The 21,458-nt window shown below is 40.7% G+C and overlaps 2 protein-coding genes across 5 annotated transcripts; one reads left to right on the plus strand and one right to left on the minus strand.

Moving 5' to 3' along the window:
- The first annotated feature begins 1,008 nt into the window (after window positions 1–1,008).
- On the plus strand, window positions 1,009–13,936 carry lrrc31 (leucine rich repeat containing 31). 4 transcript variants are annotated; one of them, XM_060899691.1, is made up of 11 exons: window positions 1,009–1,086; window positions 1,352–1,381; window positions 2,928–3,143; window positions 4,016–4,159; window positions 4,249–4,416; window positions 6,550–6,720; window positions 6,822–6,989; window positions 7,661–7,828; window positions 8,238–8,402; window positions 9,200–9,367; window positions 11,428–13,936. In XM_060899691.1, the coding sequence occupies exons 2-11, from the start codon at window positions 1,372–1,374 to the stop codon at window positions 11,769–11,771; spliced, it is 1,722 nt and encodes a 573-aa protein (XP_060755674.1). In that variant the 5' UTR covers window positions 1,009–1,086; window positions 1,352–1,371; the 3' UTR covers window positions 11,772–13,936. The 4 variants fall into 4 exon arrangements, with proteins under 4 accessions (XP_060755674.1, XP_060755677.1, XP_060755675.1 ...); XM_060899694.1 differs by having other exon boundaries at window positions 11,466–11,564; XM_060899692.1 differs by lacking the exon at window positions 1,009–1,086 and adding an exon at window positions 1,167–1,202.
- Window positions 13,937–14,502: 566 nt separating this feature from the next.
- On the minus strand, window positions 14,503–21,257 carry lrrc34 (leucine rich repeat containing 34). Its single transcript, XM_060900807.1, has 11 exons — window positions 20,784–21,257; window positions 19,371–19,645; window positions 19,166–19,296; window positions 18,394–18,458; window positions 18,231–18,314; window positions 17,547–17,675; window positions 17,181–17,276; window positions 16,611–16,765; window positions 16,205–16,360; window positions 15,993–16,119; window positions 14,503–14,906 (listed from the first exon to the last, which is right to left on the minus strand). The coding sequence occupies exons 2-11, from the start codon at window positions 19,481–19,483 to the stop codon at window positions 14,694–14,696; spliced, it is 1,269 nt and encodes a 422-aa protein (XP_060756790.1). The 5' UTR covers window positions 19,484–19,645; window positions 20,784–21,257; the 3' UTR covers window positions 14,503–14,693.
- Window positions 21,258–21,458: the final 201 nt, after the last annotated feature.

The raw sequence follows: 21,458 nt of genomic DNA on the forward strand, positions 1-21,458 counted from the left end.
CATCACCCCGTCAGCCGGATGAGCTAAAAAGCATTGACATGTAAACAAATAAATCTGATTTATATTTATATTAATTTTTTCACATTTTCAGGTGGTGTAGTGGTTAGCGCTGTTGCCTCACAGCAAGAAGGTCCGGGTTCGAGCCCCGTGGCTGGCGAGGGCCTTTCTGTGTGGAGTTTGCATGTTCTCCCCGTGTCTGCGTGGGTTTCCTCCGGGTGCTCCGGTTTCCCCCACAGTCCAAAGACATGCAGGTTAGGTTAACTGGTGACTCTAAATTGACCGTAGGTGTGAATGTGAGTGTGAATGGTTGTCTATGTGTCAGCCCTGTGATGACCTGGCGACTTGTCCAGGGTGTACCCTGCCTTTCGCCCGTAGTCAGCTGGGATAGGCTCCAGCTTGCCTGCGACCCTGTAGAACAGGATAAAGCGGCTAGAGATAATGAGAATGAGACATTTTCAGGTTTACAGGGTGAAGATTAATTTAGAAATAAGGACATGAATAAATGCGTGCACACACACACAATAAATTATGTGACTTTTATTTGTATTCATGCGTTTTATCTTATTTAATTTCATAGTTTAATGTATATAAAATTCACACTGTGATCCTTTATACTTAAAAATCTTAAATATTTTTAAACATCAGTCTAAAACTGCTCCTGAATAAAATATTTATAAATGTATTATTATCATAATCTACAGTTTCACATGTCTTTTACAGAAGAAAAACAAGTATTTAATTATACACTGGGATTTATAAACATAAAGTGAGATTTGGGGGGGGTTAATCATAAAGTTGTTTTACACATGTAAACGACATTTCTGGGAAAAATGTATTATTTGTTGAGAAAGTGCTGATGGAGAGATCTGCTGTTTCCTTTGAGGTATAAAGATGTAAAGTTTAGACAATAATCTCTCAGGTATAAAGTTCATTTGCCACATTCTCACCTGAGCGCGTGACGCTCACAGGGGTGTTGTGATCACATGACTCATAACAAACACAAAGTTCAGTCGTCACTTCCGGGACGCAGCAGCAATTCTATCACAGCTCGGATACGGTTCGGGTCGGTTCTGCTGTAAATTTCAGGTAAATTACAGTTTATTGTGAGTTAAAATAAAAACAAAATAAATCTGTAATACAGCGCGCAGGTCACGCGCGGATGTTAATGACGCTCACTACCCGGATATCCGGTTCACCTCAGGGTCAGAGATGAGATAGATAAAAGATAAATGTTGATGTTTGATTTTATTTTGCGATAGTTTATGGTGTATCTCAATAAATCATATTTTATCAAGTTTATAAGATGTATTTTGTTTTTAACTGAGTGATTAATAATGTTTCTATTTTTCAGGTTCAGGTGGAACACAAACCATGGATTCAGGTAAACTTCACCTTTTACACATTAAAGGGTTTATAAGCAGCTGCTCTGAGATTCCTGAAGAAACTGAATGAGCCCGAGAGCTTTATCCTCCGTCCTGTTGAGTATTCACTGAAAAACAGATTTTACTGTCAAAAAGAAAAGCAAAATGCTGCGAATTTATAAAGCAAAAAGGAAAAATATTTTGGTAACAAATTGCACACAAAACATATTTTTGTCCTACAAGATTAGAGAAATCTATCCATAATTCATAACGAAAATATGTAATAAACACATGCGTATAAAAGTCCCCTTACGAAAATCTACCATGTTTTACCATGGTTTTTATGTAGTAACCATGATTCTACCATGGTATCTCATGGTTATTCTAAGTACTATGAACCAACCATAGTATTACTATGGTTCATCCATGGTAGTAACCATGGTTCTACTATGGTATTTCATGGTGATTCTAAGTACTATGAACCAACCATAGCATTATTGTGGTTTATCCATAGTACTGGCAGTAGCTGTGGTAGCATCATAGTTGTATGTGTAATAGGTCATAGTAACTACGAAATTAGTTTAAAAGGGGATAGTATGGTTTTTAAAAGGATGCACTAACTGTAGTATTACCATGCTTTCGTCCAACAGTCAATGCTGTAGAGAAGGATCTAGATTAACAGCCCAGATACATTAACATTTACTTAGAACCTGAAAATTTAAGTGAACATTGAGGTAAAATGCACCATGGTTTTCATGGTTACCCAAAAAACCACGAAAACCATGAATAACTATAAACCATGGTAAAACCATGGTTAATTTTCGTAAGGGTCAGTGCATCATCATATGAACGCTTGAGTGTCAGAACATTAAAGTGGCATTCCACCATTGGATGTATTCTTTGGCATAAAATACAATATATTTTGACAACATATATAAATGGTATCACTAGATAGAGAAATCTTTTAGCTTCAAAATGATATATCAAACATAATTTTTTGACAACGACAAGTATATTAATTTTGCGACCAAAGTCTCCTACCCTTTTAATTTCCACGCGTGATGTCATCGGCAGGTTCCCCTTCTTGTGTACCACGTGACGTGGCACGTATTATCAGCAGTGGCGGATAGAACGCGATAAAAATAATACCAATAAATCTAGCTAACTGAAAGATTAACTCAAAATTTTTCGCAATTTTTTTGGCCCCCATATACGAGGAGAAATGACTCTCTCACTTTGGGGGTTTCCTGGTCTAAAAATAGACCGACACGTGGTACACAAGAAGGGGAACCTGCCGATGACATCACGTTTCACTACTGCGCGGAAATTAAAAGGGTAGGTGACTTTGGTCGCAAAATTAATATACTTGTCGTTGTCAAAAAATTATGTTTGATATATCATTTTGAAGCTAAAAGATTTCTCTGTCTAGTCATGTTGTCATAAAATATATTGTATTTTATGCCAAAGAATACATCCAATGGTGGAATGGCACTTTAACACACACACAGATACACGTTCAGTCAAATCGTCTCCTAAATTGTGTTTAATGTCCTGTTTCTCCACCAGAGCACCAGAAAGGGCGCGAGGCGTCTCAGAAAAGATCTCCACTGGATCTGATCATGAACCAGTTCCGGAGGAAAACCACCTTCACCGAGAGGAAGAAACCGTCCGTGGGCCGTATGTTCTGTCCGTCTGAGAGCAACGACAGGAAGAGTGAAAGGATTCCTGAGGCGAAAGAGACGGAGAGCAATGAGGAGAAAGACAGCGTGAAACTTGGAACAGGTCCACACTTGGACTTCATGTTTTATATTTAGAGTTAATTCTTCAAGGAAAAAAATCTATCAAGTGAACATGTGATTTATTTAATCATGAGGTTTTTAACTTAAACTTCTTTAGACATGCTGCTGTATCTCCATTGAACTGTTTTCTATGTTACCTACAGTGCTGTGCTGATGGTGGTGCTGTCGGAGTTAGCAGTGATGCAGCAGCGCTTATGCAGCAGCACTTTACTAATTTAGTCTGTCCAGTTCTCTCTCCTTCTCATCTCTACACTCTGCTCAAACACATCCGCTTCAACTAATTCCACACTAATACTGTCACTGTTATCGCACTTGTCACCTTGTACATCACCGAGTCGAGTCTCTGCGTCATGTAGCTGCAGTGCATTCTGGGACTTTGAGTCCTGAGCTCACTTCAATGGCTGCAAAACTCCTAGGCTGAGTTTCTCTTTAATATGGTGTTGAATGTTGCTGGAAAATAAAATGTGATAAAAGGAGTTTTGGTTTGAGGAGATAACCGTGAAACTGTAACTTTTTTTTCCCCCCTCCTTTTTTGTTCTATTAAACTCTGGTGTAACTGCACAAACAACAACAAACACAATAACACTGTCCCCTTGTGACATCACAGTGAAACAACCACTAACTTCTCAGAGATATGGAAGATACAGTGTCGTGCAACATACGACTACTTGAATCACTAAACACAGCATTAGTCCAGTCTGTACATTTCAGGTGTTTCAGGGCAGAGTTTAACTTTAGTGTAGTTTCTCAGAGTGACTGGAATTAAGGTAAACGATGTGAAGAATAAATCATGTGTCTGTCATTTACTATCACTAAAACATTTACAGTAAAAACCTTCCTAAACATGTTCCTCAGAAAGCAGAGACAACTTGGAGACCTCGTCTGTGGTGGGATGGGGTCGTGTCACGCAGTTTGTCCAGATGCTCGGCAAAACTCCAGACAGCCAGACTCTGAGTCTGAGCCACTGTGACCTCACAGCCACGGACATCATGGAGCTCGGTGAGAGATCAGACTCCGATTTAAGCCTCTCTGTCGTTGCTTCATGTCTCTTCTTTGTGTCATTACTTGATGGTTTGATCTTCCATCAGGAACCTTGCTGCCGTTCCTGACCCAGCTGGAGGTGATGGATCTCTCCTGGAATGATCTACTCGGAGGTTCTCTTAAAGCGCTGAGCTTCTACATGCAGCACGTCGGCAAGCTGAAGGTTCTGAAACTGAGCGGCTGCAGACTCACGGCTGAAGATCTCGGAGCTCTGGGTGAGAGAGAGAGAAAATCTGAGCACGTGGTTCATCACAGGACCTCTGCTATGACCCTGAATACAATTTATCGATACGATTTATCGTAAATCGTTCAGAGGAGCATGAGAAACGTGGCCTTCATAAGAATTCAGTTGAGAAAAATGTTAATGTTCTACATTCTGCTCCTGAGTTTGTGGAAAATTTCTGTAAGGAAATTCCTGAACGTGAACCTCGATACTGTAAAGTTTAAATCACTTCTTTATTTCACTTAAACACCAAGTTCATGAAAGTTTTGTGAAACTCAGTTGCTTCACATTAATGACCTGAAAGAAAGTGATTCCAAAGCTCAACACAAATAAAACTAGCTGTTAAATTAGGACGAAAGTAATGGCACCCTATAAAAGGAGGACATGTTAGCATTAGTCTGTTTGGCGATGTGCTGCAACCACTGAGCTGGACATAAAATGTGGAGAGCTCAGAGCCCATTCCCCGCTGTAGAGACGAGTGAAGCCATCTGGCCGCCATCTTACCACTCACATTATGTGTATTTGGCTTCTGTGTTAAACTGTCGTATCTGATCAAACTTGCCCCAAGAAATGCATTTCCTGACTTTTTTTCCCTTTCATTACCTCCTCTTATTTTCTCACCTTTATCCACATTCCTTACATATCTTTATAGTGCTCCCATTCTGTCTTTTCCCCTTTTCTAGTTCAGTCTCTGATCTTTTTTTGAATGGCTCTTTTACTACTATAATTATGGAGATTATTTCAGTTTTTCTCTGTACAGGAAATCATATATCGGACGCTGTCTGGGAAGTCAGCCGTTGACTGGGAAATGTGACCAACCCTGATTTAAGAGTACTTATCAATATACTTGCACTCAATTTAAACTAAAATCATGGAGTTAAAACAGACAATCATGGCCATTTTGTCAATTTGTGCAAGTGGCTGTGATATGTGTACATGAGCTACATTGTCAGTTGTGTTTATCCTTAGGGCAATGAAAATAACTCCTGAGCAAACTAGAACAATAACATCTTTCTTTTTTTTTATTTTCATCCCTCACTGCCATTTCTGCCTAAGGCTACGGTCCTTCTTTCATTTAGGCTCCTGAGGCTAGTTTACTCCGTTCCTTTTTCTTTTTGAATTTGAGCCTTTGAGCTTGAGCTCTCGCATTCAATATCAAACATGTCTAGACTTTGGCTTTGATCGAGTCTGGGACACTTCCATCGAAAATCTGACACACAGTGTTCATCCCAGATATCGAGGTCAGATTTTCAACAAAAGCAGACAAGATGATGAGACACATTTTCTGTTTTTTTTTTTTTTTTTTCTTTCGCGCTTGCAAACCATCATAAAATGCTGTTAGGGATCCATGTAAATGGCGCTGTGCACATGTGTAAAAATGATTACACACTATCAATGCTCTCAGGTGAAATGTCTGTCCACAGCCTTTGAGCTGACGGTTTGTACCGTTCACTGCTGCACATGCATGTATTTTTCTTACAATTTTCTCACCAACAACCTTAATAACTTTGTCTAGTTTTGTGTAGCTTCCAGTAGCCTAAAGGACCGGTCTGCTCTGTGATGTGAGTGGTAAGATGGTGGCCAGCTGGCTTCACTCTGACGAGCCAATGACCTCTCCAGATTTTCACTTAGAGCTCAGTGGCTGCAGCGGCTGAGTTGCACCTCGGAGGCACTCTTTCATTGCTCAGTCACCTTTCGTCTTTTTTTTTGGTTGGGGGCGTGGCTAAATATACATAAACTGTGCCATGAACATGCTTTGTAATTTATGGCTGATTGTAGTTTATTAACATGCGCATATGAGTCGAAACATAAGCAAAACAAACAAAAAAATGAGCAAAACCTTTGTAAATATGTAGGGATTTTTTTTTTTCAATTTGGGGACAAAAACTTACAACTTTTACTTACAGATTAATAAACGAGGCTCATTTATTAGCACCTCCTCCTGGTTAAAAGTCACACTGAATGCTAAGACTTTACCACTTTAACAGAAAGATAAAAAATGATTGTCATGGCAGATGACCTTTTCACATCCACAAGATTTTCACTCGCAGGATCCGAATGTGGGATTTAGGAACTTTTGGAAATTAATACAGTTATGTCACATTTATTAGAAATGTTGTTTCAGGAGAGAGACTGAATTGTGTTCCCTTGTTGGAGATACTGGATTTGTCCTGGAACACTGGGATTGGGGGAGGAAATCTTCATTTTCTAACCGAGCATCTCCACTTCATCAGTTCTCTGAGGGAGCTTCACCTGCTCGACTGCCGGCTTTCGGAGACCGACAGTGTGGCACTGGGTGAGAACCAACCTGCTCCTTCTGGAACTTGACTCGGATGATCTTTACATGCAGGTGTGCTCATGTTTTCAGTTCTGAAGTGATGGATTTTTTTTTTTCAGCTGAAGCACTTTTACTGTTGCCGTGTCTGGAGGTTTTGGATTTGTCCAATAACAAACTGCTGGTGAGGGCTTTGGAGAACATTGGCTCCTCTCTGAGCTCCACTCCACAGCTGAAGACTCTGAAGATGAGCAGCTGTGGACTGAATCAGGAAAGTCTTGTTATCCTGGGTATGTCTGCGTTTCTTATGAAATAATTCAACCTGGAAATATTTACAGCCATACAAGACCTTCATGGGGTCTGGGCACTACTCCCCCTGCTGGGAGGTGGGTGAAATTGCTGCACCACATAAAAGTAGAAATGATCCTGATAATCAGTCAAGACATTAATTCCATTAACATTAGACTGTGGATGACTTAAAAAAAAAAAGCCAGAACAACAAACATGCCATTTTCTGAATATCTCAAGCTTTTCATTCCTCCAGGAAATAAGTCTCATAGGAGACTGAATACTTTCACACTGATCAGTTCATTTGCCAGTTTGAGTCTGAATCAGAGTGAAATTGATATTTGTTTATTTATATTAAGTTTGATTCAGTTGTACAGTGTTTAACTAAATTAACCAAAAAACAAAGAACTGACTGACAGTAAATTGTTCTGCTTGGACCCCAGTGTTTGCTGCTGATGGTTATTTATTTATTTATTTATTTATTTATTTTAAAACCCAAACTGTAGTCAAATTATATTTCAAATAATAATTGTTTTAGATTTCCTTTATATTTTTTGTTTGTTTTTTTAGTTTTGTGTTTTAATTTCAATATAACGTTGTCACCCTGAATGAAAGTTTAAATTGAAACTTTTTCAGCATGTTGTAATTTCTCAACTCTGTTCATCACCAATAGGAGAGAAAATGAAATTCCTCGTGGGTTTGGAGCACCTGGACATGTCGTGTAATAAAGAGTGTGGAGGTGGTTTCAGTGCGATGGCGTCCAGTTTGTCTTTCCTCACACACCTGAAAAGTTTGGACCTGCACACGTGCTGTCTGACGGAGCAGGACGCTCAGACGCTAGGTGAGGAAATGGGCTGAGGGTTTATTCTCAACATGTGTCGTAATAAACACTGTGTGTGTTCCAGTAAAATACTGAGTGATGGAGCAGAGTTACTGTTGCACCCTGAGAGTTGTTATTTTTCCATAACAGCAGGCCACACTGTTTTATTCCTCTTATTCCACACCACTCTGCCAACAATTGCAATTTTTACTGATTTACTTATTATTTATCTGTTTATAGTCTGACACTGGAGACTCCTTCCATGAATGTTAAATAAACATCTCCTTATGAGCGCATTAATATAAACCTGCACTACAGTCAGAGCTGCTGTTACAGAGAATTAATCAACACCTCCTGACCAGAGTCCAGAACTCAGCAGCATGGTGGGATAAGCCTCAATATTCATCAGTATTTTTGTGTCATTTTTCAGTCCAGGTTATTCCTGCTCTGACTGAGCTCTCTGAACTTGATCTGTCTTGTAACAAAAGTATTGGCACCGCGCTCCAGGCTCTTTTCCCTGTCCTTCCCCGGTCCAAGGTGAAGACGCTTCAACTGAGTAACTGCAGTCTGAGTCCTGAGGCCTGTCACGCTTTAGGTAGGAGAATCACCAAGTTCAGATTTTTCTTACACTCCACAACATTGTTGTGAGATTTATATTTAAAATGTACACATTTTTGTAAAGTTTACACCTAAAACTAGCTGTAAAGAAGAAACTCCGTGCCAGAAGTACAGCAAAAACCAAACAGTCCAAATTCAGACACAAAAAGGAAATTGACAATGTCATGATTTTTAATTTCTGGCAGACCGATTAAAAAATATTAAAGCAGTTGAGTGTTAAAATAATGCAAATTTAAAAAGACATCTCGTGTTAAACTTAACTAGCAGGGTTTTGTGAAAGTTGAATAGACTGAGCTTAAATTAATGTACATTTTACTGGATAACTCTGGGTCTGTGAGATTCTCGTTAGTGTGATGTCTCAAGAGCAAGTGGGTGAATGATTGTAGGATTGATATGGACGGAGTGATTATTACAACCAGTAGGTGAACAGATTGGATCAACTCCAACCTCCAAACAGGGTCAAGGTCAAATTTATGACAGTTTTTCTTCAGCATCTCTTGTTGAAAGTAGTTAGAAGGACTAGGACTTGATGGCTTGTTGGCAATGGAGTTCTACTTGTGTAAAAATTATACAGTGAAGTTGAATATTAGAGAGATGACATAAAAATTTAAATTTATTATTATTAACTTGAAAGTGCAGGGAAAATGCAGCAGTCCTGATAAATGTTCTACTCTGTGAAAATGCAAACTTTTTACTCCATGTGTAATCATATAATACGTTAATGATTGTACACATTCAGAATATACAAGCTGTGTGTGTATGTGTGCGCCATAGCTGCCATCATGCCGTCACTCTCACAGCTGCAGAGTCTCAGTGTGTCGTGGAATAAAAGTGTTGGTGAAAATCTACAGCAGTTTGTGGAGCATCTTCCGGTTGAGTGTAAACTGGAGGAACTGAAGCTGAGCAGCTGTGACCTGAACACGGACGACCTGCTACACTTGCGTATGTGTGTTACGCTGCGTTTAACACTGGGGTTGATGTGTAGCTTTAGTAAGGTTTACTTAAAATAGCTGCCTTGTGTAGCACTGTAAACAGCAGGGGGCAGTACAGCGTAATGTCTCACTATAGCTGTGTCTGAAATTTACATACTTGTGTATGTTCAAAACAGAGGATTGAGTATTTTCTTTTTTATTACCCTTAAAAGTTACTAAACTGTGGTGGGTTTCCCAGAAGTCTCTTAACACTAAGAGCATCTTAACTAGGAGAGAGTGTTCACTGTGCTGCTCGCTCTACCATTTGATGATCTTTGTGCTACGATGCTTTTGGGAAACTCTGCACTGGACATTTCCTTGTCACTGAAGTGGAACCTGTGAAGGTGTCTGTAGTGTAGCTTTAATAATTTACTATAAAAATAGAACAGGTCGTTAACATCTGATCATGTAAAGTGCCTTTTACAGAAAAATAATGAATCTGTTACACCCTGAAGTTGATTATTTTCCTATAACAGTATGTTCCTAAGTGTTTTATTCCTCTTGTACCATAGCAATTCAAATATTTATTTAAGAACAGGACATTATACTTGTTGTTTCTAGTTACATTTAATGCCGTGGAACATCAATGAAACGAGTTAGTTCCTGTTCTCACTTGTTATAGCAGCGATAAACATTCATTCCCTCACCAGACGCTCTCTATTATCTACCTTCAGGTTAATAAGGTAAAAATAAAAACACAGCTTGTTCCATTGTGTTACTGAGAAACTGTAAAGAAGTATAAACTCCTCTGTCCTGAAGACATCAGAAAACTTAAAGTTCCAGCTTCACCTCTGACTGTTACACAGCGCTGACGCTGGAGACTCCTTCCAGAAACGTTACAGGAACGCATTTCTCCTTACAATGGCACCACATCAACATTTACGCGGGCAGACACGCCACATAAACTGATCAAAACAAGTTGCTTTGAATGATGATGTTATAGAAAATAACCCCTAAAAAACCAAAATGGACAAAAAAAAAAAGTGCACTTGAAGATTCCACCTCAGTAACAGAAAAGGTTCTGTTTAGTACTGCTACGACTGAGAGTGTAGGGTTAGTGTTTGACTTGTGTTTTTTTTTTTTAACAATGTCATGTAGCCTTCAAACTTACTGAAAGGCCTATTTTACAGATCTGTATTTTCCAGACAAAGTACATTTTTAAAATATAAAGTCTCAGCATTAACAGAGGACCGAGAAGGTAAACTCTGTGTGTGTGTCAGAATAGTAGCAAGAAATGCTTAAAGTGCCATTCCACCATTGGATGTATTCTTTGGCATAAAATACAATATATTTTATGACAACATGACTAGACAGAGAAATCTTTTAGCTTCAAAATGATATATCAAACATAATTTTTTGACAACGACAAGAATATTAATTTTGCGACCAAAGTCACTTACCCTTTTAATTTCCACGCGGTAGTGAAACGTGATGTCATCGGCAGGTTCCCCTTCTTGTGTACCATGTGTCGGTCTATTTTTAGACCAGGAAACCCCCAAAGTGAGAGTCATTTCTCCTCGTATATGGGGGCCAAAAAAATTGCGAAAAATTTTGAGTTAATCTTTCAGTTAGCTAGATTTATTGGTATTAGCTAGATTTATTGGTATTATTTTTATCGCGTTCTATCCGCCATTGCTGATATGTGCCACGTCACACGTCACGTGGTACACAAGAAGGGGAACCTGCCGATGACATCACGCGCGGAAATTAAAAGGGTAGGTGACTTTGGTCGCAAAATTAATATACTTGTCGTTGTCAAAAAATTATGTTTGATATATCATTTTGAAGCTAAAAGATTTCTCTATCTAGTGATGCCATTTATATATGTTGTCAAAATATATTGTATTTTATGCCAAAGAATACATCCAATGGTGGAATGACACTTTAAATTAATGCCACGGAACTCTGTAGTGATGTTTCAGCTCTGCTCTGCCCTCTAGTGGACAGTTTTTTAACCCTGCACTTGTATAAAAGCTCTGCAGTTTGTCCTCTGCATGTTCACTGTTTGTTGTTCTGCATGTGTGTTGCCAGAATCTGCATGTAAACGTGGCGCCTTGTCCCATCTGAAGCTTTTAGACGTTTCGTATAATGGCCGTGTGGGAGACACCGGCTGGGTCTCACTCTTCAGAGAAGCAGGAGGGCTGAAGCAGCTGCAGGAGCTGGACGTCAGCCTGCGTCCTGACACCTGTCTGTCTGCGTCTGTGTGGATGTCGGCTATAATGGACGCTCTTCCTCAGCTGTCATCACTCCGGCGTGTGTCTATGCAGCGCTGGACTCTCAGCTCAGAGGAGAGACAGAAACTAGAGAAGAGCCTGAAGAAGAAGAACATCATGCTGGAAAGTGATGAAGTGAGAGTACAAAACGTCACAGGTTAACCTGTTTACTGTGACACGCCCTCAGACTACACTCCCAGTGCAATGTGGACTGATTTCCTATTGGATTATTAAAGCTTAGTCACTCGTGAAATCTACACTACAGTAAATTATTGCAATACAACACTACAGTGGACTTAGTTTATTTGCGATGCTACACTTCACTCTTTCCCTGTACTAAACTATACTACAGTACACTGTGCTGCACCGTACCGTACCATGACAAACTACAACCCCGATTCCAAAAAAGTTGGGACAAAGTACAAATTGTAAATAAAAACGGAATGCAATAATTTACAAATCTCAAAAACTGATATTGTATTCACAATAGAACATAGACAACATATCAAATGTCGAAAGTGAGACACTTTGAAATTTCATGCCAGCAACACATCTCAAAAAAGTTGGGACAGGGGCAATAAGAGGCTGGAAAAGTTAAAGGTACAAAAAAGGAACAGCTGGAGGACCAAATTGCAACTCATTAGGTCACTTGGCAATAGGTCATTAACATGACTGGGTATAAAAAGAGCATCTTGGAGTTGCAGCGGCTCTCAGAAGTAAAGATGGGAAGAGGATCACCAATCCCCCTAATTCTGCGCCGACAAATAGTGGAGCAATATCAGAAAGGAGTTCGACAGTGTAAAATTGCAAAGAGTTTGAACATATCATCATCTACAGTGCATATCATCATCAAAAGATTCAGAGAATCTGGAAGAATCTCTGTGCGTAAGGGTCAAGGCCGGAAAACCATTCTGGGTGCCCGTGATCTTCGGGCCCTTAGACGGCACTGCATCACATACAGGCATGCTTCTGTATTGGAAATCACAAAATGGGCTCAGGAATATTTCCAGAGAACATTATCTGTGAACACAATTCACCGTGCCATCCGCCGTTGCCAGTTAAAACTCCTATAGTTCAAAGAAGAAGCCGTATCTAAACATGATCCAGAAGCGCAGACGTCTTCTCAGGGCCAAGGCTCATTTAAAATGGACTGTGGCAAAGTGGAAAACTGTTCTGTGGTCAGACGAATCAAAATTCGAAGTTCTTTATGGAAATCAGGGACGCCGTGTCATTCGGACTAAAGAGGAGAAGGACGACCCAAGTTGTTATCAGCGCTCAGTTCAGAAGCCTGCATCTCTGATGGTATGGGGTTGCATTAGTGCGTGTGGCATGGGCAGTTTACACATCTGGAAAGACACCATCAATGCTGAAAGGTATATCCAGGTTCTAGAGCAACATATGCTCCCATCCAGATGACGTCTCTTTCAGGGAAGACCTTGCATTTTCCAACATGACAATGCCAAACCACATACTGCATCAATTACAGCATCATGGCTGCGTAGAAGAAGGGTCCGGGTACTGAACTGGCCAGCCTGCAGTCCAGATCTTTCACCCATAGAAAACATTTGGCACATCATAAAACGGAAGATACGACAAAAAAGACCTAAGACAATTGAGCAACTAGAATCCTACATTAGACAAGAATGGGTTAACATTCCTATCCCTAAACTTGAGCAACTTGTCTCCTCAGTCCCCAGACGTTTACAGACTGTTGTAAAGAGAAAAGGGGATGTCTCACAGTGGTAAACATGGCCTTGTCCCAACTTTTTTGAGATGTGTTGTTGTCATGAAATTTAAAATCACCTAATTTTTCTCTTTAAATGATGCATTTTCTCAGTTTAAACATTTGATATGTCATCTATGTTCTATTCTGAATAAAATATGGAATTTTGAAACTTCCACATCATTGCATTCCGTTTTTATTTAAAATTTGTACTTTGTCCCAACTTTTTTGGAATCGGGGTTGTACATCTCAGTTTTGGAGGGTGATGGAATGAAACTAATTGCACTGGTGATCTAAGAACATCATATTTTTGGGCAAAAAAATTCAGCGTTCTCAAGTTCACACAGTGCATTAGGACGGCTGAGGCTAATGTAGGCGTGTATTTAGTTTCGTATGATCACACTTCACAACTGAGGTCTGTTCCTTCTCTTGTCTATTACATTACACTCAAGAAACTCTACAGGTTTACGGTAAACATTTGCAGGTTGATATCAATTAAATTGCATGTAACTAATGTATTAGTCGTGAGTATTGTTTACATGCGTATCAAAGATGATTTCGTTGGCTACCAAATTTCTATATGTAAATATTAATTCAGTATACTGTATATCAGTGCTTTATATTGAATAAATATACATTAATATTCTATATATCTCAGTGCTCGTTGATGCATTACACCCAAACTGTACAGGTTTACTCCACACTATATTGTTCTTTACTTTACTACTGTGCTATACTGCAACGATACTGTACCATACACTAACCTACCAGACTACAGCTCTGTTTTGGACGGTGATGGAGTAAAACCCACTACACTGCTGAGTTACTTTTGCCCCGCCCTAATGCAGAGTACGAAATTAGTGAGGATCTGACAACCTCAAATCTTTGGCGCAAAAAATATTATGTTCACTGATTTTCAGCACATTTACACTGCGCGTCCAGATGGTCAAGACAACACAGGCATGCACTCCGTTTCATCAAAATCACACGCCACAACTTCAGGATGGAGAATAGAGGCTGGTGAAGACATGACTGACTGTTTGTTTGTTTATAGCTGTTATTATAACAGAAGTGAGAAAGCTGATGTTTCACAACTGCAAATGGATAATTATGACATTCTTTAATTAATAAACATGGAATCATTTTTCAAGTCACTATGACGGAAGAAGAATAAAACAGTTGGGGACAGGCTATTATGGGAAAATAATCAGCTTCGTAGGGTAACAGTAACGTCATCACCCAGGATTTTACCATCACGTTAGTATTTATTACTAACTAAAGTACCTGACTGAAAAGTGAGTCACATGATTTAACCGCTCACTAACACATGGGGTGTGTTTATTTACGGGTTGTTGAGCTCACTAAGGCTGAAGTGTGAGCTCCTGTGATGTGTTTAAAGTCAGAGCAGCGTTACTGGCAGCACCTCCATCCTTGCTGTAGCTCGGGGTCCAGTAATAATGGCAGGGTAACCCGTTGGACACTTCGGCCAGGTAGACACGCCCATCCACCACGTACGGAGTTACGTCTGTATGCTGCTCCGACAGACGGCTTGAGGAGAGGAGCTGTGAGAAAGCCTGAGTGTGAGAGGAGGAGGAGAAACACAGCGTTTAATATTAACAGAAAAATATCATACATGCAAAACATTTCCTCTCTAACTATATCCTTTATTTTAAAATAAACCATAAATATATATTTTTGGGGTGGCACGGTGGTGTAGTGGTTAGCGCTATTGCCTCACGGCAAGAAGGTCCTGGGTTCGAGCCCCGTGGCCAGCGAGGGCCTTTCTGTGCGGAGTTTGCATGTTCTCCCCGTGTCCGCGTGGGTTTCCTCCGGGTGCTCCGGTTTCCCCCACAGTCCAAAGACATGCAGGTTAGGTTAACTGGTGACTCTAAATTGACCGTAGGTGTGAATGTGAGTGTGAATGGTTGTCTGTGTCTATGTGTCAGCCCTGTGATGACCTGGCGACTTGTCCAGGGTGTATCCCGCCTTTCGCCCGTAGTCAGCTGGGATAGGCTCCAGCTTGCCTGCGACCCTGTAGAACAGGATAAAGCGGCTACAGATAATGAGATGAAACATATATTTTTTAGAACAACTTTTTTTCCCACCTGAACCAAATTTGATAGATTTAAGTGAAATCTGTTAATAATTTTTTGCACATTTTTCCAAATACTTCCTCAGGACATCCGTGTAAAACTGATTTATGGGTGGGGCTACGTATGTACTCAACGTGTGACATCACTCATGGGCTTTGAACCAGTCATGTCTTATGCAAATTATTGATGATGTGTGATGGCATGTAGTTAAAAAAAAAAACATGGTTAAAGTTGAACAGCGATGAACACAATGGTTGTCATGGTGACACTGATGTATATCTGAACAAATTTGGGTTGCAGTTAAACTGGTAATAGGCAGTGTGTCCAAATTAGCATATTCATGAACTGTAATGTTTAAAGGTGTAGAGATTTTCTTTAGCTGTTTGTTTTTAAACACTTAAAAGACATGACAAATAATCAGAATGGTTAAAAGTTATAATGTGGCACCAGTATGATTTAACTTTTTTCCCTTTCCTTTTTTTAACTTTTTTTTTTCCTTGTGTCAAAGTGGATTAAATGACAATATTTGAGATACAGTGTATAGAAGAGCAGCAGTAAAGTTCTCACCACACACACCGGCTCCTCCAGTCTGTTTCCCCAGATGTAGATGTGTGTGAGATGAGGATTTGTGTTGAAGGCTTCGCTGAGGGACAGCAGGCCGACAGTGGACACATTGTTACTCTGGATGGAGAGTCTGATGGAGGAAGACAAAATGAATAAAACGTATGCAATAATTAAACAAAACTCTGTAAGAATTGGAGACAGGAAGTGATACGAACGCTCTGAGTTTGGTGTGTTTCAGCGCGATGGCGTCACTCAGATACACAGCGCCGTCATCCTCGATTCGATTGAAGGACAGGTCCAGAATCTGCAGTGTGTTGTTTTGTATCAGGAGTCCAGCCAGGTGTCTTGCGCCATCCCTCGCTATTCTGTTACTATAGAAATAAAAATGTAATTCAAAAAATAATAATAAATAAGAAAGTGAAGTGCCTGAATAATCAAGGTCTGGCCTGGAATGTTCAGTTCATGTTAAATAAATAAACATGAGTAAATAAAATTTGCTGCAAAAATGTGGAACACCACCAAAATAAAATGAGTAAATCTCTAGAAGCTGGTTTAAATCCATTCTTTCTGGGCAGGTAGTTAACCTTGTACAGCACAAATACCGTGTGTGAGTGTGTATACCAACGCAGGTCCAGGTAACGCAGACTGTGGTTGGATATTAACGCCTCACACAGCCTCTGAAGTCCACAGTCCGTCATGCCGTGTTTGCCCAAGTGAAGCTCCTTCAGACTGTGATTGACGTCCAGCATGTGAGCCATGTGGACTGTGGTCTCCTCCTGTCACATTCACCACAAACTGCACTTAAACGTAGTCTATACTGTACACGACAGTCACAATGCGCCTCCTGGTGGTGGCTGGGCAGTGTTTACACTTTATACACAACATTACACTTCGTCTGGTCTCAGTTCATAGGAACCAACTTTGCAAAGAAGTTATAACTCAGTTTTACTGCGAACATCTGTTACTAAAATGCACACAAATATATCAATATTTTTTACATTATTTCTTTTCAACCTGCAGCCTTGACAACGTGCTCAAATGTCAAATCTGTAATGCTGGCAATTAATTTTTGAATCATAATGCTCAAATCATAGATGTTGAAGTGTCCGAAGTCATGAAATTTGTGACCTGGTGTCCAAGTCATGTGACTCAAGCCTATACCCAGTGTGACCTGCAGTGTGAAGGTGCTACCTGCAGACTGAAGAGGAGGGGACGACTCATGTTGATGGAGGCGAGGCTTCTGTTCTTGGTTAGAACGATTGCAAATGTGATCAGACTCTGTATATCCTTTAACGTCAAACAAAATATAAACAAGGATGCATGTAATGAGCAAAAGATTAAACATCTCAAGTGTGGACCAAATCAGAGGAATTTTTTTTTAATATGAAATTATTATCCTGTTAAATGTGATATGTAAAATCCTCAGATCAATTCAAAGTCCAGTCATATCACTGATCCTATAATCATACTTAAATGTTTAATATTTACAAGATATGATATCTGGCATCATTATATCTGCATAAATATTTTATTTCAGGCCGTGTTTCTCCACATTACCAGGTCACAGTCTGACACATCCAGCTCTTCTAATGTGCTGTTGATTTGCAACATGCTGGCGAAGTGCATGGCGCCTTTATTTCCCATCTTATTTCCTGTCATTCTCAGTCTCTTCAGGGTTGTGTTGTGCTGTAACAAAAGGTCAATTAATCAAATCAATCTCTATGAAGCACCAAAACTGAAGGTGAAAAGGTTTGTACGTTAATACACAATATAAGTTTCCCAAATTTGTATTCATCTCTCAATGTTAACCCACAGCTCTGTTGAATTCTGATTGGTCAGAAGGTGTTGATTAATTTTCTATAACAGCAGCTTTGATAGTAGTGCAGGTTTATATCAACGTGCTCATTCTAACATTATCGTTTCTATAGTAACAGCTCGTTCACAGGGACTTGTCACATAAACAGATTAAAAAAATGCATATAATTATTATTGTGGTGAAGTTTTTTGTGAGAAGTGTGTTTATTTAACACAGATGGAAGGAGTCTCCAGTGTCAGCGCTGTGTAATAGAGATAAAGCTGGAACTTTAAGTTTTCTGACATCTTCAGGACAGAGGAGTTTACGGTTCTTCAGAGTTTTTCTGGAACATGGACAAGCTGGACCACCCAGTCACTCACCAGGAATAACTTAAAAAAATCTAAAAATAACAACAGCACCTCTAACGTGAGCCAGAAAACACTTACATGCAAACTTTTTGCAATTTGCTCTGCACCATCAGCTTCAATGCTGTTGCACGTCAGGTCGAGCTCCTGCAGAGCCACGTTCTCCTGGAAGAGGTTGGATCAGTGCAGCCCTCAGCAGTTTAAAAGGAATTTTATGAACGTTTTATTCCGATATGTAAAATACCTGGATAAGATCTGCGAGATGTACCGCACCTTCATCCGAGATCCTGTTGTACCTCAGATCTAAGGCTGAACAGGAGAAGAAATCAGTCACATGGAAGAAAATAGCTATTGATTTATTTATTGAGCATGTGGAAGGTTAAAGTGTTGTGTGGTCAAGTAGTAAAAATCAAATGGCAAATAATAATAATAATGCAGGGCGGCACGGTGGTGTAGTGGTTAGCGCTGTCGCCTCACAGCAAGAAGGTCCTGGGTTCGAGCCCCGTGGCTGGCGAGGGCCTTTTGTGCAGAGTTTGCATGTTGTCCGCGTGGGTTTCCTCCGGGTGCTCCGGTTTCCCCCACAGTCCAAAGAAATGCAGGTTAGGTTAACTGGTGACTCTAAATTGAGCGTAGGTGTGAATGTGAGTGTGAATGGTTGTCTGTGTCTGTGTGTCAGCCCTGTGATGACCTGGCGACTTGTCCAGGGTGTACCCCGCCTTTCGCCCGTAGTCAGCTGGGGTAGGCTCCAGCTTGCCTGCGACCCTGTAGAACAGGATAAAGCGGCTAGAGATAATGAGATGAGATGAGATAATAATGCAGACTGAACAAAGATAAAATAAAGCAAATAAAATAAATATAAATGAAATGTCTTAGAAGCAAATCCCTTGTGTGTCAACAACAAACTCGTCCAATAAGCATGCTTCTGATTCTGATTCTGAAACGTTTCTCTCCATTTTTGTAGGGGGATTTCTATAAATAATTCTATGGTGATTCTACAGTGATGAATTCAGTCTCACCTTTCACATATAAATTATTCCGGAGTGTTTTAGACAAGACTTTAATGTCTTCATCTGTTAATCTGTTCACTTCCTTCAGTCGGTTGTTGCCCCTCAGTTTGAGAGAAACATCTCTGAGGGGGGAGGAGCTGCTGTTGATATACATATTTTTATATATTAAAAAAAAACATTATAAATAATAGAAAACCGAGTGTGATGAACAAACCTGTCACATTTTCCGGCCTCTTTTAGCTTTTGAGAAACGTAAGTATTCGGAGACAGATGAAGGTCAGAGCAGATTGACGAATAAACATCATTTAGACCCTCCATGCTAACCATGCTACGGAAGTGACTGAAGGTAAAATGCGCCTTTAGTTGTGCGTTCCCATAGCAACAGCAGTGTCACGCGCGAGCTCCATAACGCACACGCGCTCCTCCTGAGGTAAATTTTTCTCCAACTCAAACTTTTCACTCTTCTTCAGGCCTTCCAAGCGACATCAACTGCTCGAGGTTAAACAAACAAACAAACAAACAAAAACTTTTTTTTAATCCTGTTGAAAAAAACTTTCTTGTTTTTACTTTTTACTCCAGCCTCCCGGCACGGTGGTGTAGTGGTTAGCGCTGTCGCCTCACAGCAAGAAGGTCCTGGGTTCGAGCCCCGTGGCCGGCGAGGGCCTTTCTGTGTGGAGTTTGCATGTTCTCCCCGTGTCCGCGTGGGTTTCCTCCGGGTGCTCCGGTTTCCCCCACAGTCCAAAGACATGCAGGTTAGGTTAACTGGTGACTCTAAATTGACCGTAGGTGTGAATGTGAGTGTGAATGGTTGTCTGTGTCTATGTGTCAGCCCTGTGATGACCTGGCGACTTGTCCAGGGTGTACCCCGCCTTTCGCCCGTAGTCAGCTGGGATAGGCTCCAGCTTGCCTGCGACCCTGTAGAACAGGATAAAGCGGCTACAGATAATGAGATGAGATGAGACTCCAGCCTCCATCATGAAGTAACCTCAGATTCAAACTCAGGAGAATTTGAGCTGAGAAACTCTGACTGGAAATTATTCATTTAAAGAACCATTAAAAAAGGAATTTTAGCTCAGTCAAAACTCTTCAAGTTCTCCTGTATAATACAGCGCGTCATTTACCAACACTACACCTGAATTTGACAACTTTTGAGTTTACAAGTTGTGACATATGGACACTCCTGAATACACCAGATCCCATGTTAGTGGTCAATGCTAGGTGTAATTATCTCATCTCATTATCTCTAGCCGCTTTATCCTGTTCTACAGGGTCGCAGGCAAGCTGGAGCCTATCCCAGCTGACTACGGGCAAAAGGCGGGGTACACCCTGGACAAGTCGCCAGGTCATCACAGGGCTGACACACAGACATTCACTCACACTCACATTCACACCTACGGTCAATTTAGAGTCACCAGTTAACCTAACCTGCATGTCTTTGGACTGTGGGGGAAACCGGAGCACCCGGAGGAAATCCACGCGGACACGGGGAGAACATGCAAACTCCGCACAGAAAGGCCCTCACCGGCCACGGGGCTCGAACCCGGACCTTCTTGCTGTGAGACGACAGCGCTAACCACTACACCACCGTGCCGCCCAGGTGTAATTATAATCTCTTTAAAAGATTTACCAATGCATCTGAGGGAAACGTTGATCTCGTCTTTAACTGAGCTTGTGATGTTTAGCTAGTTAGCCTACAGCTGTAAACAGACACGATGACAGATCCATCAGAAAGAAACCTTTCTCTCAGAAGTTTTGGTCAATTATCATGGAGTGACTCTGTAAGATTAAACACGTACTCATTACACTTTACCATCAACTTTAAACTGAACGTCGGACAACCTGAAGTTCTGAAAACCCGAATACTTTAAGTTTCCTGTCAACTCTGTGACAACACAACTATGTGTGAACAAATCAGAGTACAAATTAGGCCATTTGAGTGTAATTTTAGGTGAGGTTTACATTAGACCGTATCAGCGGATCATTAACGTTTTTAAAACGATTAGTGTGCACACAGCAACACCAATACACGATTCGCGTGCACACAGCAACACCAATACACGGATACGCTCGGCTCCGCAGGCATCCTGCGCTCCAAATCACTCCGCCCTGAACAGCGAGTGCCCTCTGGAGGGTGCGCACTCCGGCCCTGCGCAGCTCACAGAGCGCGCGAGTGAAGCACACGAGCAATGATTCAGGACTGAGCCGCTGTGTGTGTGATCCCAGCGCATATCACCACTTGCAAGTGGAAGGATGGCAAGCCTAAAGACAATCATAACTACACAATGGGCAGTATTTGCAGTAT

This window comes from Neoarius graeffei, chromosome 19, assembly GCF_027579695.1.
Source record: "Neoarius graeffei isolate fNeoGra1 chromosome 19, fNeoGra1.pri, whole genome shotgun sequence".
Lineage (NCBI taxonomy): Eukaryota > Metazoa > Chordata > Actinopteri > Siluriformes > Ariidae > Neoarius > Neoarius graeffei.

What these genes read in the sequence shown, in the direction of transcription:
- lrrc31 (XM_060899691.1), top strand. An exon ending in CAGCGTGAAACTTGGAACAG is followed by an intron (nt 3,144 to 4,015) that starts GTCCACACTTGG and finishes CATGTTCCTCAG; the next exon opens with AAAGCAGAGACAACTTGGAG. An exon ending in GGACGACCTGCTACACTTGC is followed by an intron (nt 9,368 to 11,427) that starts GTATGTGTGTTA and finishes GTGTGTTGCCAG; the next exon opens with AATCTGCATGTAAACGTGGC.
- lrrc34 (XM_060900807.1), bottom strand. Translation starts at nt 19,483, where the DNA reads ATGGTTAGCATGGAGGGTCTAAATGATGTTTATTCGTCAATCTGCTCT. An exon ending in GAGGCCGGAAAATGTGACAG is followed by an intron (nt 19,297 to 19,370) that starts GTTTGTTCATCA and finishes GTATATCAACAG; the next exon opens with CAGCTCCTCCCCCCTCAGAG. An exon ending in AAACACACCAAACTCAGAGC is followed by an intron (nt 16,120 to 16,204) that starts GTTCGTATCACT and finishes TTCCTCCATCAG; the next exon opens with ACTCTCCATCCAGAGTAACA.